The following is a 19,349-nucleotide window of genomic DNA, read 5'->3' on the forward strand; positions in this document are numbered from 1 at the left end:
CTAGCTGAGGGCCTAGAGCAGGGGTCGGCAATCTTTCAGAAGTGGTGTGCCGAGTCTTCATTTAGTCACTCTCATTTAAGGTTTTGCGTGCCGGTCATACATTTTAATGTTTTTAGAAGGTCTCTCTCTATAAGTCTATAAACTATTGTTGTATGTAAAGTAAACAGGTTTTTAAAAATGTTTAAATGGCTTTATTTAAAATTAAATTAAAATGCAGATCTTATCAGTTTAGTGCAGTGGTTCTTAACCTGGCGTGCCACCCCCTCCCTCCGGGGGCAGGGCCGGTGCAAGGATATTTTGTGCCCTAGGTGAAACTTCCACCTTGCGTGCTCCCCCCCCCACACACCCAGGGGCTGCTCCCCAGACCAGGTTCCCCCCTCCCTCTCCCTAAACTCCCCTGGAGGGTGCACAGCCCCCACCCCCCCACAAGCCCTCCCCACCCCACCCAGGTGGCCCCTGCCACTGACTTTGCCGGGCTTGGGCCGCTGCAGCAGCTCGGCAGGGAGGAGTCGCCTTCCGGAGGCACCGGAGAGCCAGAGCGTCCCACTTGCGGCAGCAGCAAGCCCCAGCCATGGAGGAGCCAGCATGATGCAGGGGAGCAGCAGCCCTGCAAAGGCAGCAGCACCGCTAGCAGGGAGCAGTGGATGTATGCAGGCTCCAGCCCCGGGGGCTCCCACAGGCTGCAGTGGATGTATGCAGGCACCAGCCCCAATGCACCCCCCGGCTCCCCCCTCGTCTAGGGTTACCATATTTCAACAATCAAAAAAGAGAGGAGAGCCCTGCCCTAGCCCCACCCCCATCCACTCCCTCCCACTTCCCATCCCAATTGCCCCAGTCAGAACCCCCAACCCCTCCCCCACTCCTTGTCCCCTGACTGACCCCTCCTGGGACCCCTGCCCCTAACTGCCCCCAGAACCCTACACTCTACCTAAGCATCCCTGCTCTTTGTGCCCTGACTGCCCCCTCTTGAGACCCTCCCACCCCTAACTGCCCCCCTAGGATCCTACCCCCTACCTGTCACCTGACTGCCCCAACCCATATCCACACCCCCACCCCCAGACAGACCCCGGGGGACTCCCACACCCCATCCAACCACTCCCCGCTCCTGACAGGACCCCCACAACTCCCGACCCATCCAACCGTCCCCCTGCTCCCTGACTGCCCCCCGCAACTCCCCTTACCAGGCCCATGCCAGTCAGATGCTGGCTCCACGTGGAGGCAAAACTCCACGTGGATTGCTGAGGCAACGGGAGGGGAGGAGCTGCGGGAGGGGCAGCGGCGGCGGCTCACACTTGCAGGAGCCGCAGAACCCTAGCGCAGTGAGGGAGGAGGTGGGGGGTGCACCTGCCCGGGCTATGGCCTGGTGCCCCCCGGGAGGGCTCCTGCAGCAGATGCATGCAGGCAGCGGTCCCCGTGCACCCCTCAGCTTCCCCCTCACCGCGCTTGGGCTCTGCAGCTCCCGGGACTGTGAGCCGCCACCCCTCCTGCAGCAGGCTCGGGGCCCCGTGCCCTGACGGTGAGGAGGGAGCCGGGGGGCGCGCCTGCCGCAGGTCTGGGGTCCCGGCCGCCGGCCCCGCTCAGCCTCTGCCTGCCTGGGGTTCCATTCACGCAGCCAGCCGTGACCCCGGCTGGCAACCGCATGCCAGGCAAAATCGGCTCGCGTGCCAAAGGTGGCCGACCCCTGGCCTAGATGTATGTGTTGCCGGCCCAAAAGGCCTGAGGCAGCAAACAGTGGTTCGTTGCCCGGTGTGCGTCGCACTAATTATCACACCAGGGTGGAGAATGCAGAAAAGTTTATTTGAGCTCAAGTAAGGTGCCAGGGAGATATTACAATCTCAGATCCTGCACACAGATACAAGCTGTGTGTCTCTTCTTATACATGACTTCAACAAGGCATCCTCATTACCCCCCACTAGTCTCCTCCCCCCCTCCTATATAATAGGCATATTGTATAGCCGGCAATTACATCAAACAGGTTAAATCATCCTTGTCAGCAAACAATTTATCTCGTAACTTTTCAAGGCTGTTACCGTGGTTTACTTCTGGATTTATTACCTTGTCTCCCCTCTTTCTAAACTAAACACAAGTAGTAAAAAGGGGCCTCTTTTTACTATCTCCTGCTGTCCGTGTTGTACTGATAAGAAACAGTTACACATTCCATTCTCACTTCTAACTTGGGAATTCAACTAGAGTTTAAAAGTTTAAGCACTCTGGACAAGCATAAAATAACTTTGGTTCAATTCAGGCCTAGTACAGAAAGACTTCATTAATACTGTGGTTTTTCCATCTTCCTGAGTTACCTAGAGTTATGCCTAATGGCACCAACAATCCCCCCTTTGAGAATACTCAACAAACATTTGGCTGAGTTTTCTCATACTTTGAAGACAAAAAACAAGTAAACTCTAGGGAGCTGGGGTATTCAGTTCCACATTCATCCTCCCTATGGACCCGGTAGGATTCGGTATGTGGAAGCCCACACCCACTCTAACCGGTCCACATGCTTGGAAGGAGCACTGTGAATGTCCATACTTCCATCCAGAAAGTGTCCAAGTATGTCATCCCCCTGACCACAGATCAGATGGTTCCTGATAGTCTGTAAGGGCAGTGGGCCAAGTCTGGTGCTTAAGATCCATCTAAAGATACCAGATCCCACTGCAATACCTTCCCAGTCTCAGTGATTTTCAATACCATCTCTGTCAGCAACTTCTGGGTCATAGAACTAAGGGTGGAAATGACATGTAACCCACCAACTCCAGCTTGTACTTGGGATAGCTGAGCTTTAAAAATAAGGCTAGTGGCCTTTTCTAGTTGGCCCAATTTCTTATGTTCCCAGTTTGTAAGAATATTTCAAATGGCTGCTGTATTATTGGCCTGAGTCCACAGAGATCTGGTCAATTCCCTCTTCTTGCAGAGGAAACAACCCAGGCTTTCTGTTGTGCTAATCTAATGGCAGCCCCTTGTGAGCAATACATGCTGAAGGATTTATCCAAACCACAGGGCGCAGCCTGTAGAATAAACCCCAAAATCTAATCAATACTACAGTCTCAAACAGGGGTCCCACAAATTTCCTCCTGCCAGTGTATAATTCTTGGTTTCTACACCAGGGTCAGTCCTTAATGTCCTTTTTGGTCAGGAAATCCTGAATTCTGACACTGCACAACGCTGTTGGTGGTCAGCAGGGCTTAATAAGGGTCTTTCCAGCATAGAGCCAAAGCAGTCTTTCGCTGGTGGAGCTTTACATCGATCCAGTTTCCTGGTTCCAAGGATGGCAGGACTCCTAGGGTCTTTGTGTAGTGCATCTTTACCTGTGAAAAAAAGAAACCTAACACATTTCATTAGTGCCTGTCAGCGATTTGCAGACTTTACAGCTGTGTGGGCACATTTAAGCCCCCCTTGTCTTGGTTGTTAGCTAAGTCTTAGCTGAGAGCAGTGTCCTGAAATGGGGCTAATGCCCTATCTTTAAACTCAGCATGTTAGCTATTTTTCCTCAGTTAATTCGTTCTTCTTCCTTTGTCCTGTTTGGCTTCTTTTAACCTACAAAGGAAACTTAGCCTTCACTTATACATCTTTTTCTAACAATGAACACATATACATTGCCTTTATACAATACATTAGTCTTATTATTTAAAGTTTGTCACATCTATCCTTTCACTAAAATAACTTTTTCCAGAGCTTTGGGACAACAAGTTAGGACAAGCACACCCACTTTGACGAGTTTATTTCATAGAGCCTCTAGTCCAATAGTTTCCCACCATCCCCAGCCCTCTGGCTAGAAATCTGAGATAGCCAGAAGGATCCCATGTACAATATGGGGAGTGGGTTAACTTTCCATGTCCTTGCTTCCAAAAACTATTGGTATGCAAGTTTTACTAACAATTTTCAATTAAAAGATTTGGCCAATAAAGTTTCTCTTTCTCTTACTTAAGGAGATGTATTAAGCTTTAGTATACCATATTTTTCCCAATTTATCCAAGCACTTTGTATTCCAAGTTGAACAAAACAAGTATCTGTATTCCAATCCAGACTATCCCATAAACAAAATAATTTTGGCCACGAGACAAACACCACAAGACAGAACATAAAACACAAAACATAATTTTTACTGTGCCATCAAAGGCATGGTATGTTGAATGCTGTTCAACTAGCATCAGTTTTCTCTGATTATCTGAAAGACAAAAACAGAAGTCTACCCTTTCTGGGCAATCAATCATCACTGAAAATATACAAGTACCTTAGTTGATTTCAGGCAAAACAGGGGAATTACCCCATATTTTTAAATATATGTTTCATAGGCAGCTTAAGTCTCAGTGACTTCTACTTTATCAGTTAGATAACTTGCATCAATACAGATGCTTCCTGACTTGCTCTTTACTTTTAACTCCTGCTTTTAAACACTGAAAGAAAACATCACCACTTATAGTGCCTTTAGAACCTAATAAGATTTCAATTACATAGCACTATATAAACATTTTTTAGATAATTCAACTAAATGGGTCATAACCAAATGATTGCAATCTAATAATTTCTTTGCCTGAATTTATTTACAAACATTTCAAAAACACCAAGAATTTTTCTCTTTAGCATTTTTACAAAGTTCAGCTGCTGTTCCCTCCAGCAACTATGGAGTTAACTTTTCACACTGCCTTAAAATCACTCACTTGTTTTCTCTAACAACCACTTTTCTTAACTTAAATCACTATTCCAAGTATCCTCCTGGGTATTTGAAATCCCCATGTTTATACCTATTTACTCCTTTCTTCCACTAGACCCTCAAAAGTTTCCAACCCGTTTTCCAATCTCTCTGTCTGTTGCCTGCCTGCCTGGGCCCGATCCTTCTTTTCTAGCTGAACCGTTTCTTTCCATAAACACCAATTTGCTCCACTACCAGTATTAACTAAGGGGGGTTGGCTTCTCAACTAGCCCCCACCCTTCTGGTCTTTTCCCTAAAACATTTTAACTCACAAGACTACCCGAGTCCTCCCTTGTGAGGCTTGCCACCTGGGCAAAACACATGGCCCACTGGTGTTTAATTATTTAATTTCCTCTTGTAGCAAACACACTGCTGTTACGACTGAGCACAAATAGTTAAATTTTGGCAAGTCCCTGAAGGACTGGTACTTGCTTAGCCAGGGCTTCCTTTTCTAACTGGAAATCCTGTCTCAAAGCCTGCAACTTGCCCTGGGTGCAGGTTTGAGTTGCTGTCTGGGTCATGATCTATGCTCTTAATTGCTCAATTCTAGTTATCAAGTACATATTTGTTCCTTTTCTCCAACTACTCTATTGCCCAGTCCTGCTGCAACTGGGGGTAGAACCCCTTTCCAGTTCTCAGACTTACTGCAGCTGAGAGTAGGCTCACCTTTAATCATGCAATCCTCAACATATAACACCAACAGTTCCAAACAAAAAAAACACAACATAACAAAGGTAAAACAAATAGATGGTGTAAATTCTATAGGGCTCCCCCATTCTCAATTACTCACCAAACTGTGACAAATCTGTTACCAATTTATCTACTGCAGGACGTTGGGGGAGGATAAAACACACCATATAACTAAACCCCAAAGCTTCCCCAAGCCTTAAGCCACTTTAATACTCACACATATCCAGACTGACCACGTCTGTATATAACATTCAGAGAAGGGGAATAGGTGGACGGGAGATTATTCTGTATACAGCTTGTCCAGTATTTCCAACTGGCTTCCACTCTTGGGAGAGCTGTTCTTTTACACCCTGGAATCTCCTGCAGTGTCTCTTTCAGAAATTCCAGTTCAGGTCACCAAGCCATACCAACTCTGGGATTGCAAAAACTGTTAAATCTCACTGAACAGTTAAGCTTTGCAAATGCAATCTCAGTTCTGTAACTTAGATTACCTTTAATTTACCTCTGTCTATATTTTCCCACAGCCAGCCGGGGCTAAAAGCAGTTTTTCTTTGTACTTAACATAGTCTGACCTAATACGCAGAGCAGCTCTCTTTATCTCTGGGCTTAGCTGAGTTTCAAATTAACCCATTCCTAGACAAATTGCTCACACTGTGTCAGAGGCTTTTCCTTTGGTAATTAAAAGCTCCTCTGAGATATATGATCTCATCTAGATTGAAGATACCTTCTAATGGACATTGTTTAGATGGATTTTCACGCGTGTAAAGATTCCAATTCTCTAAATACCTGCAGGTTTCAGGACCATAATGTATGTACATGTATTATGCTGGGGTACCCTTAGGGGGTGAGGTAGAATGTTTAGACTGTCCCTTCCCCCATTTTCCACTTACACACACAGAGAGGGGGCCCTGTCCGCGCTAGCGGCTCATAAACTAAGAATCTCTCCCTACAGGACACTCACACAGGAGAGATTAACGAGGATGACTGACTCTTCTATATCTCCTTTCAGCAAAGAGCGTCGGCTAGTCTCTGGGAGACACAGCGCCGTATACTCTAATTGCATTCAATGAGATGATCAGACTGTCAGTAGCCCACACGGAAAGGAAGGGGGGGGAGGGAAGATGGGTTCACACATTCCTAGACCCAGTCAGCTTCCTCGCCGGACGATGCCAGGTTGAGTCAGTCCACCGTGGGTCGGATCTCCTAAAGATCCACTAGTTACTGGGCTTGCGTTAGACTACTCCTGATCATTAGCATTTGCTTCACAGGTTAATCTGGGCATCTTCCAGTAACAGACACTCACACTGGTATACACACACACACACACACACACCAAGGCCATTATTCCCACGAACAATCCTCCTCCCAGTGCAGCTCTGGGGCATATGATGGGGGATTTTTACAAGAGCTCTTTATACAAACAGCTTTAGAAGCTACCCATTCGCTAACAAAACAAAAGTAATTGAAGGATCATGTTGTAATTAAGTGATCCTTCTGGTGGCCACCTTTCCTGGCTCTCTAGTTGATATTGAGGCCAGTCTACTGTACAGAACCTTTTTAGTTTACCCTTAGTCATTGGATCCAAACCAAACACTTTCCAATCTGCTAGAATGCATTCTGGGGGCATACACCATGCCCTGCCTGTACTCCATCCCTGCCCCATACCTATGGGAAGACACTGGGCGTCCCCAGGTCTTAACTGGCAAACAAAAGGTTAACAGCACTGAACTGTTCCTACCTTTTCCACATATGGGACTCTTGGTGCTGTCAGTGAGAGATCTGTGTATTTCAAGTGCATCGTTTCTAAAGTAAGATCCTTTGTGAGAATCTGAAAGCAAAATTCTGTTCTTATTTTGTATTGAAATAACAGTTTTAAAATCATCAAGACAAACAAAAAGAGTAAGTAAGTCACCATCCAATGTGGAGCTTACCATACAGTGTCTCTTCAAAACGGTTTTAAAACTATTTGAGCAGATAGTGATATACAGAATATAAAGAGACCGTGACAATGGTTCGCAAATCCTAGACTAACATGAGAAATATATTAATTTGGCTGATTAAGACCAAAGCATACTTTAGGGTCTCAATTACTTAGAAAATCCTGAACAATAAAAGGCTGGAAAAAAGGAATCAACAAATTAAATACATATATACCTCCAGTAGACAAGGTCAAAACTTTTCAAATTAAGTTTTTTCATTGAAGAATGACCTTTCTTTTTAATAAAAAATGTAATGCAAACTGTTGGCTTTTTTTTCCTTCAAAATTTCACATTTTTCACCACATTTACTCTAAATTTGTATTGAAAATGTTCTTGAACCCTTGTTTTCAGTCAAAGAAAATGTTAAAAAATGGTTTCCATAAAGGTTTAATGAAAGCATTTGGAAAAAATATAAACTGTTCTATTTCAAACCTGCATCTGAAGCCATTTTGAAGTTTAAAAAAAAAAGCAAACAAACAGCTCCATATAAAACCCCACAAACACTGAATGAAAAACTTCAGAATATTGACACCCATGTTGCTTGAATGTAGGTAGATCAAAACTGATCTGAAGCCTTCAACTGATCATGTTTCTAACATGGAATGCTGTATTAAAAATACACCATTTGTTATTTCTTATACCAAAACAGACCTCTTTCCCCTTTTTTTTGTCTTCTAGCTCCAAAATCCCATCCATTGCAGCTGGTGTTGTTGGAAGTATCCTTTGTTTGGTTGTGATAGCCTTGGTCATAGGGCTTTACATGCGCAGACGTCACATAGTTAGAAAGCGTACATTGCGCAGGCTGCTTCAGGAAAGGGAGGTACGTATTGTAAACAGTTTCTAAATATATTGACCAACTTTATTGATGTGCCACAGCATCTCAGAAAGAGCTGTTTTATTAGCTCAAAATGTAGTGGCCCTGACCTCACCCTAGCACAAACATAAAGTACAATATTATCTGGTGTTTGAATAACATGTTATCTGCAGTTCTACTTGGAAAAGTGACTATGTAAATATGACACCATATTACTTAATCTCAGATCTTATCTTGGTGGGTAAAAATTGCAATAGCTCATAGGTGAGTTAGGTGCCTGATTTCCACTGAAAGTCATTGGGAATTAGGCTTCTGAGTCACTTAGGTGCTTTTGAAAATACTACCCTGTTATGATCTGCTTACTCTAGTGACAAAAATAAGGGATTTTTTTTTTGGGCTGTTTTTACTACTCGTTACTCCTGTTAGTGCTGCAGAGCTAGGACAGCTCTGGGAGGCTAAGCTGGATTCTGTTCTGGGGCACACAGCATGAACAGAACTTGATGGACTGAGTTTCAGTTTCAAAGCCAACGTTGCCTTCATTTGCCCCGTTCCATTCATGTCTCTTTTTTTGGAATACTATTGCTCGCTAAACTTGAGCTTAACAATAGTGAAAACAGAAGTCTTTCATTATACTATTGGCTACAGTATGTTCAGTGCAGGGATTGATAACCTGAGAGATTACTTGTACCAACCACTCCACATGGACAACAATGTCATCCTGAATGTAGAAATCTCCCTTAAAGCCGTTGCAAGACAATGTGTTCACCATGCTGGATGAGATCTGGGCTTTCATGCTTCTTGTACTAAACTTTATACACTGCATAGTATAGACTTCATATGGGTTATAGTATTATCCTCTGGGTATTTTACATGTGAAACACCAAAATGCATTATCCAGGATCAAAACAAATCAGGTACGACTCTTCCCTTTCTCCTTCCAAGCTACTAGCAAATTGTATTCAAGGTTCTACTGAACACCCTGCTTCCCTCGCTAGCTTTGCAAAGTCAAGTGATAAAAGTCCCGAAGCTGCCCTACTTTTTGCTACATTACCTAGCAACCTTTTAAGAGCCTCCATATTCTACAGTTGTAATGTTATAACACATATTGTGTTTGGTTCACATTATACATTTTGTACTCCTTAATATGAGAATCGTTAACTGAAACAGGAAAATGGCTGGCATGCAGAAAACAGATCTGTATCAGGCTAAATGTGGGCTTCCAGTTAGGAAAGCTATTCAGGAGAAGGACACAACAAAACGGTAGTAAAAGAGAACTTTAAATATTAGGAAAGCGCCTAATTTCTGTCATATGAAGGAAATCATTTGTTGTTCCCTTAGAAAAAATACTGCAACAAAATTCAGATCAAATAAATAAAATCTATTAGTCAACTTAAAACCCCCTTTCTTGCCTGGATAACTAGATAATCTTCCAGTTCTATGAGATAGGTATATCTCCATATATATCAAAACAAGTTCAATATAACACAGTTTCACCTATAACGTGGTAAGATTTTTTGGCTCCCGAGGACAGCGTTATATCGGGGTAGAGGTGTACCAACAGTTTTTGCTCAGTTTCAATAGTTGTGTGCTGCTTGCTTTCCTCCTCTACAGTATTATCTTTCTAAAGTCCAATTCCTTTGTACACAATAGCTTGTTGAACCTCTAACACCAAGTGGCGAGGCACCAAACCAAGCTCTTCTGAGGATTCTAAAGGAAACAGAATTTAAAAAGGTCAAAGTTCTAGGCTCTGGAGCTTTTGGTACTGTTTATAAGGTAAGACCACCATGTTTTTCTCACCACACACACGCACACAAAGCCATCTAAACAATGTATGCATTGAAAGCTGAAAACATACTCATGGGGTTTTTTGAGTTATTTTCAAATCATCTATAGCTTGGGCCAGGTAAAGTAGATGTGTGAATCTGCGTGTGTGAGAGATTGAGAGAGAGAACACACAAGAAGTTTTTCATAAGATCTTATGAGAGTCATACAGCTGAATATGGAGCTGATGTGTCTATTTTAAAAAGTACCACTGCCAGAAATACTTTCTTAGGGGATGTTAAAATGTTAAGAAGAGAAATCAAAGTATGGCCAACTCAGTCTACTATGCTAAGCAGAATTTTTATTTTTTTATCATCTCTTTTTATTTGTGGATCACTTTTATTGGGTCAAAAGAACCCCACGGGGTTACAGAAAAGCAACTGGAGCCTTTCTATTTTATCGTTGTGCAGAATGATTTCCCTCCCCCTCCACAGTCCCATTATTCTTCCTTCTCTAAAGAGTATCTCTCTAAAAGATTTCTCAGTGAGGAAGCTTCAGGGTTGTTTTACACCATTTGGTTCTGAAATGTAAAATATAGATTTACTTATCAAATTTTAAATTTAGATACTTGGGGGCAGATGTGCCTAAGAAATGTAGGAGCGCAAATCCCTTGTGTGCTTTTGAAGATTTGCCCTTTTGATCCCAAATACCCCTCTGCCTAAATGACTATGTAATGCAATAGACGATGAACAAGAAACCATTCTGACGTGAATTTACTTCTCATAATATATATTAAGGATTGGATTATTGTGTAACCCTTGGAGCAGGCTGGCTGAAATTTAGTTTCACATGAGAAAACCCTGATTCCCATCATTCAGCAGCTTATAAATTAGAAGTGACACAATAATCAACATAGTGAAAAATGAGTTCAGCAAAGACTAGTAATGTCCAGTTGTGTCCAACTTGTGTGTACAATTGTCATGATTGTTAGCACTGATTAGATATTGGTGCACACATATTGCCATTTATGCATCTTCTGGGCTCTTTACAAATGTGACTCAAGGTAATTGCACATGCATGTTTTTGAAAATCAGGCCCAAGAGATTGAGACAGATGCCACTCCATTAACAGGAGTCTACCCAGAGAGAGTGACTGCTATATACCTCCTTCGCTGCCTGCTTAGAATGTTTGTCTGGGCTGAAAACAGCATACATATACATGTAAAAACAAGCATTTGCAATTACCTCAGTGATAGTGAATCACTGGGTTAAGGACCTAGGTAACCTTTCTTCTTCTTTTATAGGGGCTCTGGATTCCGGAAGGAGAGAAGGTTAAAATTCCTGTTGCTATTAAGGAATTGAGAGAGGCAACCTCCCCAAAAGCCAACAAAGAAATACTTGATGTGAGTTTTCATCTTTATTTGGTACTATTAAATCTTTGCTAGTGGTTGTCTTAATGGGAGGAAAAACAAGAGGAAGATTGTGTCCCCCTGAATACCTGTAGCATTGATGACATTTGCTTTGCATTTATATCAAGTGCATAGGACATCTTTAGCCTTTGAAGGGCTGATTTTCAAATCAGGGTTTCCTATTGCCAGATATAGTGAGCTGGTGTGGAAAAAAGACCAAGATAATTGTATACAAATACTTGAAGGGTGTATACATGTAGGTAAATGGTGAGAAGTTGCAGAGCCTTCTAACCCTGCTCCCACTGAACTCAATAGGAGACCCATCTGCTCTCATTGTAGTCAGTGGGGTGGGGTTACCATTGACTTCAATGGGGGCAGAGTTAGACCAAAAGCAGAGCGCTTTTGAAAAGCCTACCTTAAATGGTACAAGCAATAATGACATGAAATTTTAAAATCTGAAATTAAGACTGATTATCCATTAAAACATTCTAACAGTGATATCTATTAGACAATGGAACAATCTGCCAAGAGAAAGTGTGGAAGCCCAATCACTTGAGATGTTTCAAATAAGACTGGACAGAGATAATAGTGTGACACAATCTCTCCAGTTGCTCTCCCAACTCCTCAGGGCTTTACAGAAGTTACAGGATCTAGCTCTAAACACTGTTAAGCTATTTTACTAGCAGCAGACTAGCTGATGGTATTTTAAAATGGAATGAAGATGACAGTATTTTAGGCTAATAATTCCACTCTGTGCCTGCTGTGCATCCCCTGAAAAGTGTGGTTTTGAGATACAGCAGTCACCATTAAAAGATCAATATCTGTTGACAACTGGCACATCCTTAACCAGGCCAGCCAAATCCTGCCGCCACTCTGTGTGGTTGGTCGGTGGGTACCATTGCATTCCTTTTACCTCCCATGGACCTCTTTGTGCATAGGTCATTAACTAACACTGTGCACAGGGACCTTGATTTGGTGCTAAGGGGCATGTTAAACAGTGAGCTTAAGGCAGAGACCATCTCTTTGTTCTGTATTTGTACAGCGCCTAGCGCAGCAGGGCCCAGGTATGTGACTGGGGCGCCTACGTACTATGGTAATACAAATTATAACAATAATAATGATCACTAATGCTCTTTGGACCCTGATATTTCAGAGTATCATAGGGTTAAATGCATGGTTACATAGGATGAAATGAAATGTTTAAAAAAAAATCTGTCTGGCTCATGTGCCACGGAAACTGTGAAAAATCATCTGGCCTTTTGAACAAATCCAAGGACCACAGAAGCCAGTTGGATTTTATTTTCTTTCTTGGATCTAGCCCATAATTACAAAGGGGAAAAAAAACTCGTATGAATTCCACTTCTAATATGCTTGGACAAGACAGACACTCAGTGACTCACAAGTAGAGCTGGTCTATGTCTTGACCCCTTCTCAAGCCCCAGGCGCTATCTGCGCCAGCCTGGAAGGGGAGGTACATTGCACAAGGTTTAGATCTGGTACAGGGTATCTCCCACACTGAGCAGGGGTAAACGGGGGATGGAGTGTGATTCTAAGGGTACGTCTACACTACGGGACTATTCCGAATTTGCATAAACCGGTTTTGTAAAACAGATTTTATAAAATCGAGTGCGCGCGGCCACACTAAGCACATTAATTCGGTGGTGTGCGTCCGCGGTCCGAGGCTAGCGTCGGTTTCTGGAGCGTTGCACTGTGGGTAGCTATTCCCTAGCTATCCCATAGTTCCCGCAGCCTCCCCCGCCCCTTGGAACTTCCGGGTTCTGTCTGGAGAATTTTTAAAAATGATTCTGAATTTCATCTTCTATAACGGAGCGCTGATAGAATGGATTTGCCTGCCCTTACAGCGATCACGTCCGCATGGTCCATGCTGGAGCTCTTTTTTTATTTTGATTTCGGACTGCATCGCAACCCGTGCTGATCGGAGCTCCACGCTAGGCAAACAGGAAATATTCAAAAGTTCGCGGGACTTTTCCTGTCTACCTGACCACTGCATCCGAGTTCAGATTGCAGTCCAGAGCGGTCAGTGGTGCACTGTGGGATAGCTCCCGGAGGCCAATACCGTCGATCAGCGGCCACACTAACCCTAATCCGATATGTTAATACCGATATTGGCGCTACTCCTCTCGTTAGGGAGGAGTACAGAAACCGGTTTAAAGAGCCCTTTATATCGATATTAAGGGCCTCTTGGTGTGGACGGGTTGGGCATTAAATCGGTTTTACGCTCCTAAAACCGATTTAAACGCCTAGTGTAGACCAGGCTTGAGTCACAGTCTGCCTCCCAAGGCCGCTCCAAGAGCCGCTCAACAATGTACTACCCCTTGCTTGGAGATCATGGTGTACATATTGTAGAAAAAAAATATGTATGCATATGCTGTAAATATCCGTGAGTGATGAAATATACATACATTTACAATGGATGAACTATAAACCCAGATCCAGGGATCCTTGAGCTCAGGGAACAATCTGGTGTGGAGGCAAATCTGAACTTTGCTGTTTGAGCCTAACTTGTATGCATATATACACATACACTTTACTTCATCCAAGAAAAGTTATATTAAAAGAACATGAAGCTTGAAACACAAGCAAAGGTTAGGAGATGCCAGTATAAAGGTTGCTCATGCAACCCCTGTGTGTGTATGCATTTTATGGTACAGTCCTTAATTACATCAGTGATACTCAAACCTGAGTGGTTCAGGAGCCAGATTAGCAATCAACGTTACCCAAAAGACTGGGGAAATATTTAGTTTATGTATCTCATAGCAAATAAGTTCAATAACTCAGTGCAAGTTGATAACTTAGTTGGTTAATAACATAGTAAAAGCCTTCTGATTGGTTAATAACTGAGACTGGTTAATAATTAAATCACGCAGTGTTTTAATATCACTTGCTGCAAAAAGCCACTGGAGAGGCATTAAAGGGCCACTTGCAGCTCGAGAGCCGCAGTCTGAATATCACTGAATTACATGATCACATACTATTTGCATGAGTCCTACTAAGCCCCTGCAGCCCTGGGCTGGAGCACGCTCAGTAGCTCAGTGGGACTGGTGTGTGCACAGTCTGTCAGCACATACATAGCTGTGAGAGGCTGAGTGTGCTCACTACAACTGGACACTACAGAGATTTTAGCTTACAAACTCTTAACAAGTCTCTACTGAGCATGTGCAAACTGTGATTTCTCAGAAGCTTGTAATTTGGGGAAATGTTCATGGGAATGGCAAAAGACATTTCCCTGGCACCATGGCAATCCCTCTGCCAAATTTCAAGATCCTGCCCCAAAAGCCTGGAGGTGCTAGAGCTTCTCAGTGAAATGGTTGCAAGCATTTTTTTTTTAAAAACGTGGGCAAAACACTGTATTTTTCCCTACCCTCAGTCTCAGAAGTGATTGAACTATTTTAGCTGAAACTTTCAACAACAACAACAACAACAACAACAAAAATCATCCTGAGACTGGAAAATTTCAGCCTAAATGATTAAAGTTTGCCAAAATGATAAGCAACTGAAAACATGGTCTCACAATGGGGAGGTATTGGGCAACCTTAGCTATGGGCCACTTACAATAAAGCACTTTTGCATCCTCATTTCATCCTAGAAAAACTTTCTGTTTCATATATGTTTTAGTGTATTGATATGGCACATCATTTTATACATATCCTGTTGAAATACAAAAGAAAAGGTGGTTACTTTCAGGACCAATATGTCAAACAAAATCCCTGCTGATTTAAGTTGTTTTACTAAAAGTTGGCTATGTATTCACAAACCTCATCCATGTATCTGCCATCTAACAGACAGACACAAAGAAAGGATGCAACCATACTATCAACCCCCTGCTTCAGGAAAACCTATGGCAAAAGGAAAACTCACTGATATTCCCCCTCATGGAATATTTTTAGCCTCACTTAATAACAGAAATAAAAAGGACATTAAAAAGCTGATGTAAACTGTTATGGAGAAAATAATACAAACTTGACAAAAGCTGCCTTGGACTTAATTGTACTAAATTCACATAGAGTGAAGGAAGGGTTAATTAATAAGCCAAAATGATTGCCTCGGCGTTCAGCAGATCAAGCTATTCCCGTAGCAGGACAGTAGATTGTGGCATGTGTGCTCTTCTGAGATATCAAAGTACTTTTTTTTTTTTTTTTTTAAACAAAGTTCAGATATCTCCACATGATCTTTTTTCCCATTGAAGTAGGACTCTTAGCAAGCGGTTCTTACCATTTTTAGCACTGTTTACTTTTTAGATGACTTAGTTGATGGAATTCATTCCACATTTCACAGGAAAATAAAAGATACAAAGCGATGGAAGCAGCGAGACAGAGAAATAAACAGAACTTCAAACAGATTTTACTGAACGACTCTCCATGGTCACTGATCCCTTGGAGATAGTGGCTAATTAATTAGCCACTTTCTGTAAGAAGAATGGCTAGGTTTCCAGCATGTAAAACAGCATTTGTTCATATAACCCAGTTTATTCTCCAGCCACAACTCCCGTTGGCTTTATTAGGGCAGGGCTAATTCAGGAGATTTGTTACGAAATACCAAGCATAGTTGGAGCAGGTCAGAGCGTACCTCAGAGATTTCCAAGATAAATAATTGAAACAAAGACTTGCTTTAATTTAGAAAAATATTTAAAGAAACCTGTGACTGCACAATGGTTCCATTATAAGTTCAGTGGTTCTTCAAAGAGGCTATGGCCTATTTTAATTTGCAGTATCAGATTTAATAGGCAGTGTCAAATCCTGGAAGAACTCCATACTCCGTGTGGCCCATACACCCACTCCACACATTCAGTTCCCAATTTCCCAGTCTTGAAGTCTGCTCCTTGTAGGCTGTGAAGCAGATGGGCAGTGAGAACAGCTCTGAGCTTGCAGATTTTTCATTCAGCTAAAATGAATTCAATATGGATCTGAGACTAAACAGGAAACAGTTCAAGAAACAGACTTTCTTTATTGCTGTGCTTACATGGTTTTTAAGCCCATTGGGATGAACATAATTAGGCCTGTTTTCATATGGAATCATCTTATAGAATGCGTGAGGCATTGAACCTAGAGGTTCTATATAAATTAATCTGAAAACCTGTATAATTTACTAGAGAATGACATGCTTTGCTTCAAATTTTTAAACTATGTAGAATTTAATTGGCAATTATATCCTTCAACTAGAATTCTATAGGTTAGTTTTAATATTTTGTAGTAAGTTGATCATTCTTTATCCAGTTCTATAGTAATCTTCTGTGATCCTTCTGTCCAGGAACTCTTTGTAAAGGGCATCTTGAGGGTGGGTTATGTGTCAAACAAAAAACAGAGTTATCCCTCAAAGCAGACCTCTCAACATCATTACCTCAGTATCATGTAATAAATATCATGTGTCAGTAAAACACATCATCCTTAGGCTGGCAATGTGAAATAACAGTGCAGTGGCAGAGGAAAATATTGCTCATGGATTTCAGATTTTTTTAATGTCATTGCTTAAATGTGCTTTTAACAATAACCCCCTGCCAGCTTCACAACTAGGTGACATCTGTTAAAAGGCTGTTAGATGATGATTAAACTGCTATCATATTGCATTTCTTAAGCCTTTCTAAAGAGCAGAACATTTTCTACCTCCACCGCAGAAGTGTCTTGACTTTGCTTGCATGCTTGTTTTGGGCTGCTATCTGTCAAGGGATGATTAGTTGGTGTCTGATGTCTTTCCAGATGTTGATTTAAATGCTGACCTAAAAGTTCACTGCATGGAAAATTTCCCACTTAGTTCTGTATTAAAAGAATAACCAAAAGCAATATCCTGTAGATGAGGAACAAAAACAAGTAAAAGTGTGATGGCTAAACATTAAACCTGATTTTTCCATAGTACCTCCATTTTTGAGTGAATAACTTTGTGCTTGCAGTTTTCAGTGGGTGTGAAAACTAGCCTTCAAAAAATGGAAATCCCTGTTTAAAAAACAGACCCAAAGATGCTCTAAAGTCAGGAGTGAGAAGCGGGAAAAACCTACACTGGAAGTTAATAATTGAATGCCATAACTGGCCAAAAACTGCACAAAACCTTGATAGATATTTATTTTTGGCATGATCATGTTAATGAATGAACATAGCAGGTGAGCAGTCGCTCACACATTTTTGAAAATCAGGCCCTATTCTATTAGGTTCTATTAGTTCCTGATGGAAGGCTGATTTCATCCTGGCTCCCAACTGTATAAAAATGCACTGTAAACACCTTCATTATATTGCTCACGTTGCCATAACACATAAAAAAGCTTTACCAACAGGTCCAAGACTTTCAAAAATGGTTGCTTAAAATTAGGCTCCTAAAGCCTCATTTAGGCTGCTAAATATGCTTCCTGATTTTTCAAAAATGCTGGGCACCTAGCAGCTCCCATAAAATTTGAAATTATTAAGTCCTGTTAGGTTTTTGTCTCTGGAAGATTGCACTGAACACACTGCTTGGTATACAAGAACCAGGAAAATGGGTGGCCTTGGTGCCATTTTAAATGATGTCTCACCATTCAGAATCAGGACCTCTCAGTGCAGTGGGAAATATGCATTAGAGACCCAACATTTTACAAAAAGGTTCAGTAATCAGGTCTTGCATCCTAATATTTCTGTCATAAATGAGGGACTGTTTCAGGATGTCTTCTCTTTTTCTGATCAGGAAGCGTATGTGATGGCTAGTGTTGACAATCCCCATGTGTGCCGCTTGCTGGGAATCTGCCTTACTTCTACCGTCCAGCTTATCACACAGCTTATGCCTTATGGCTGCCTCCTTGACTACATCCGAGAGCACAAGGACAACATTGGCTCCCAGTACCTTCTCAACTGGTGTGTGCAGATTGCAAAGGTAAGTGAATGGCAACACAATCCATCCAAAACTCTGATCATAAACAGAACCAAGAGATCTGAAAGTATGTAATCTAGCTATCCTCTAGGTCTTTGTATTTCACGTGAGGATAGAAAGGCTTCTTGTACTTGATATTAAAGATAACAATACTTTTTGTATAGTGCTTTAGATTTTCAAACCATTGTGTAAATATTAACTGATCCTCAGAACATTCCTGGACAGTGCAGGGTTATCACCACTGGGCAAGTGATGAAACTTGCACAGATTGCAATTGAATGATTTGCCCAAACGTGATGCAGTGAATCAGTGGCAGCAGGAGGGATTAGAACGTGGCAGTTCTTCACTGTCAGTCCTGTGCGATACCATGCTACTCCTCCAATAATCCATAAATGGTTCATTCCAAAATGCTGTTTCTGTCATGCTGTGTTGCAGGGCAAATGTGATGGTAAAATCTCTTCTGTGTTGGAGATTAATGCCCTGCTTTTGCTGACTGCAGAGGAATGGTGATCAAATGCAGAGCCTTTTGCTACTAAAACACCAGCTCATTCTGATGCTGGTTGTTTATGACTGAAAGACAGTGCCACTAGGTGGTTCTTCTGTAGCTTGTGTGCAATAAGTTGGTATACTTAGCCCAGTTCCAGTGGACGTGTATCCATATAACAAAATCACTATCACATTTGGCACAAATTGACACGTCAGATTCAGCACAGAGACAAAGGCGGAAAGGCAGCATGGAGACTAAATGATATTCTCTAGCCCTTAGAAGTAATACTCCATAGTAGGGCTGTGCCACCATGGCAGGGCAGTGTAGCAGATATTGCACTGCTCCTACCTAGGCTCTCTCTTTTCTTTGTATAAACAGAGGTGGTCTTTTTCCTGTGCAGTCCATGCTACACCTCTCACAAGCATGAGGTTTTTAAACATTTTTTAATGTTCAGTGATCATAGCCATTTGCAAGGTGTCGCATTTGAACTACCGGTACCTGTTCAAACTTTGTTTACATTGACATTTCTGTAATTTAATTGAAACCCTGTTGCTCTGACATTTTCATTTAAACTGTACAATGTCAATATGCTGCCTCTGTAGCTTTGGTGTACACCTTGAAAAACGTAATTAGCATCGGAGGGACAAGAGAGATGTCTGTGGATAAAGACA

At 42.1% G+C, this 19,349-nt stretch overlaps 1 protein-coding gene across 1 annotated transcript in view; it reads left to right on the forward strand.

The window, feature by feature from the left end:
• Window positions 1-19,349, forward strand: part of EGFR (epidermal growth factor receptor) — a 260,822-nt gene that overhangs the window by 217,657 nt on the left and 23,816 nt on the right. Inside the window, exons 17-20 of the mRNA XM_045005882.1 lie at window positions 8,038-8,179; window positions 9,824-9,946; window positions 11,238-11,336; window positions 18,009-18,194. Of these exons, the coding sequence (XP_044861817.1) occupies window positions 8,038-8,179; window positions 9,824-9,946; window positions 11,238-11,336; window positions 18,009-18,194 (550 nt within the window). The remainder of the gene's footprint in view (window positions 1-8,037; window positions 8,180-9,823; window positions 9,947-11,237; window positions 11,337-18,008; window positions 18,195-19,349) is intronic.

This window comes from Mauremys mutica, chromosome 2, assembly GCF_020497125.1.
Source record: "Mauremys mutica isolate MM-2020 ecotype Southern chromosome 2, ASM2049712v1, whole genome shotgun sequence".
NCBI lineage: Eukaryota > Metazoa > Chordata > Testudines > Geoemydidae > Mauremys > Mauremys mutica.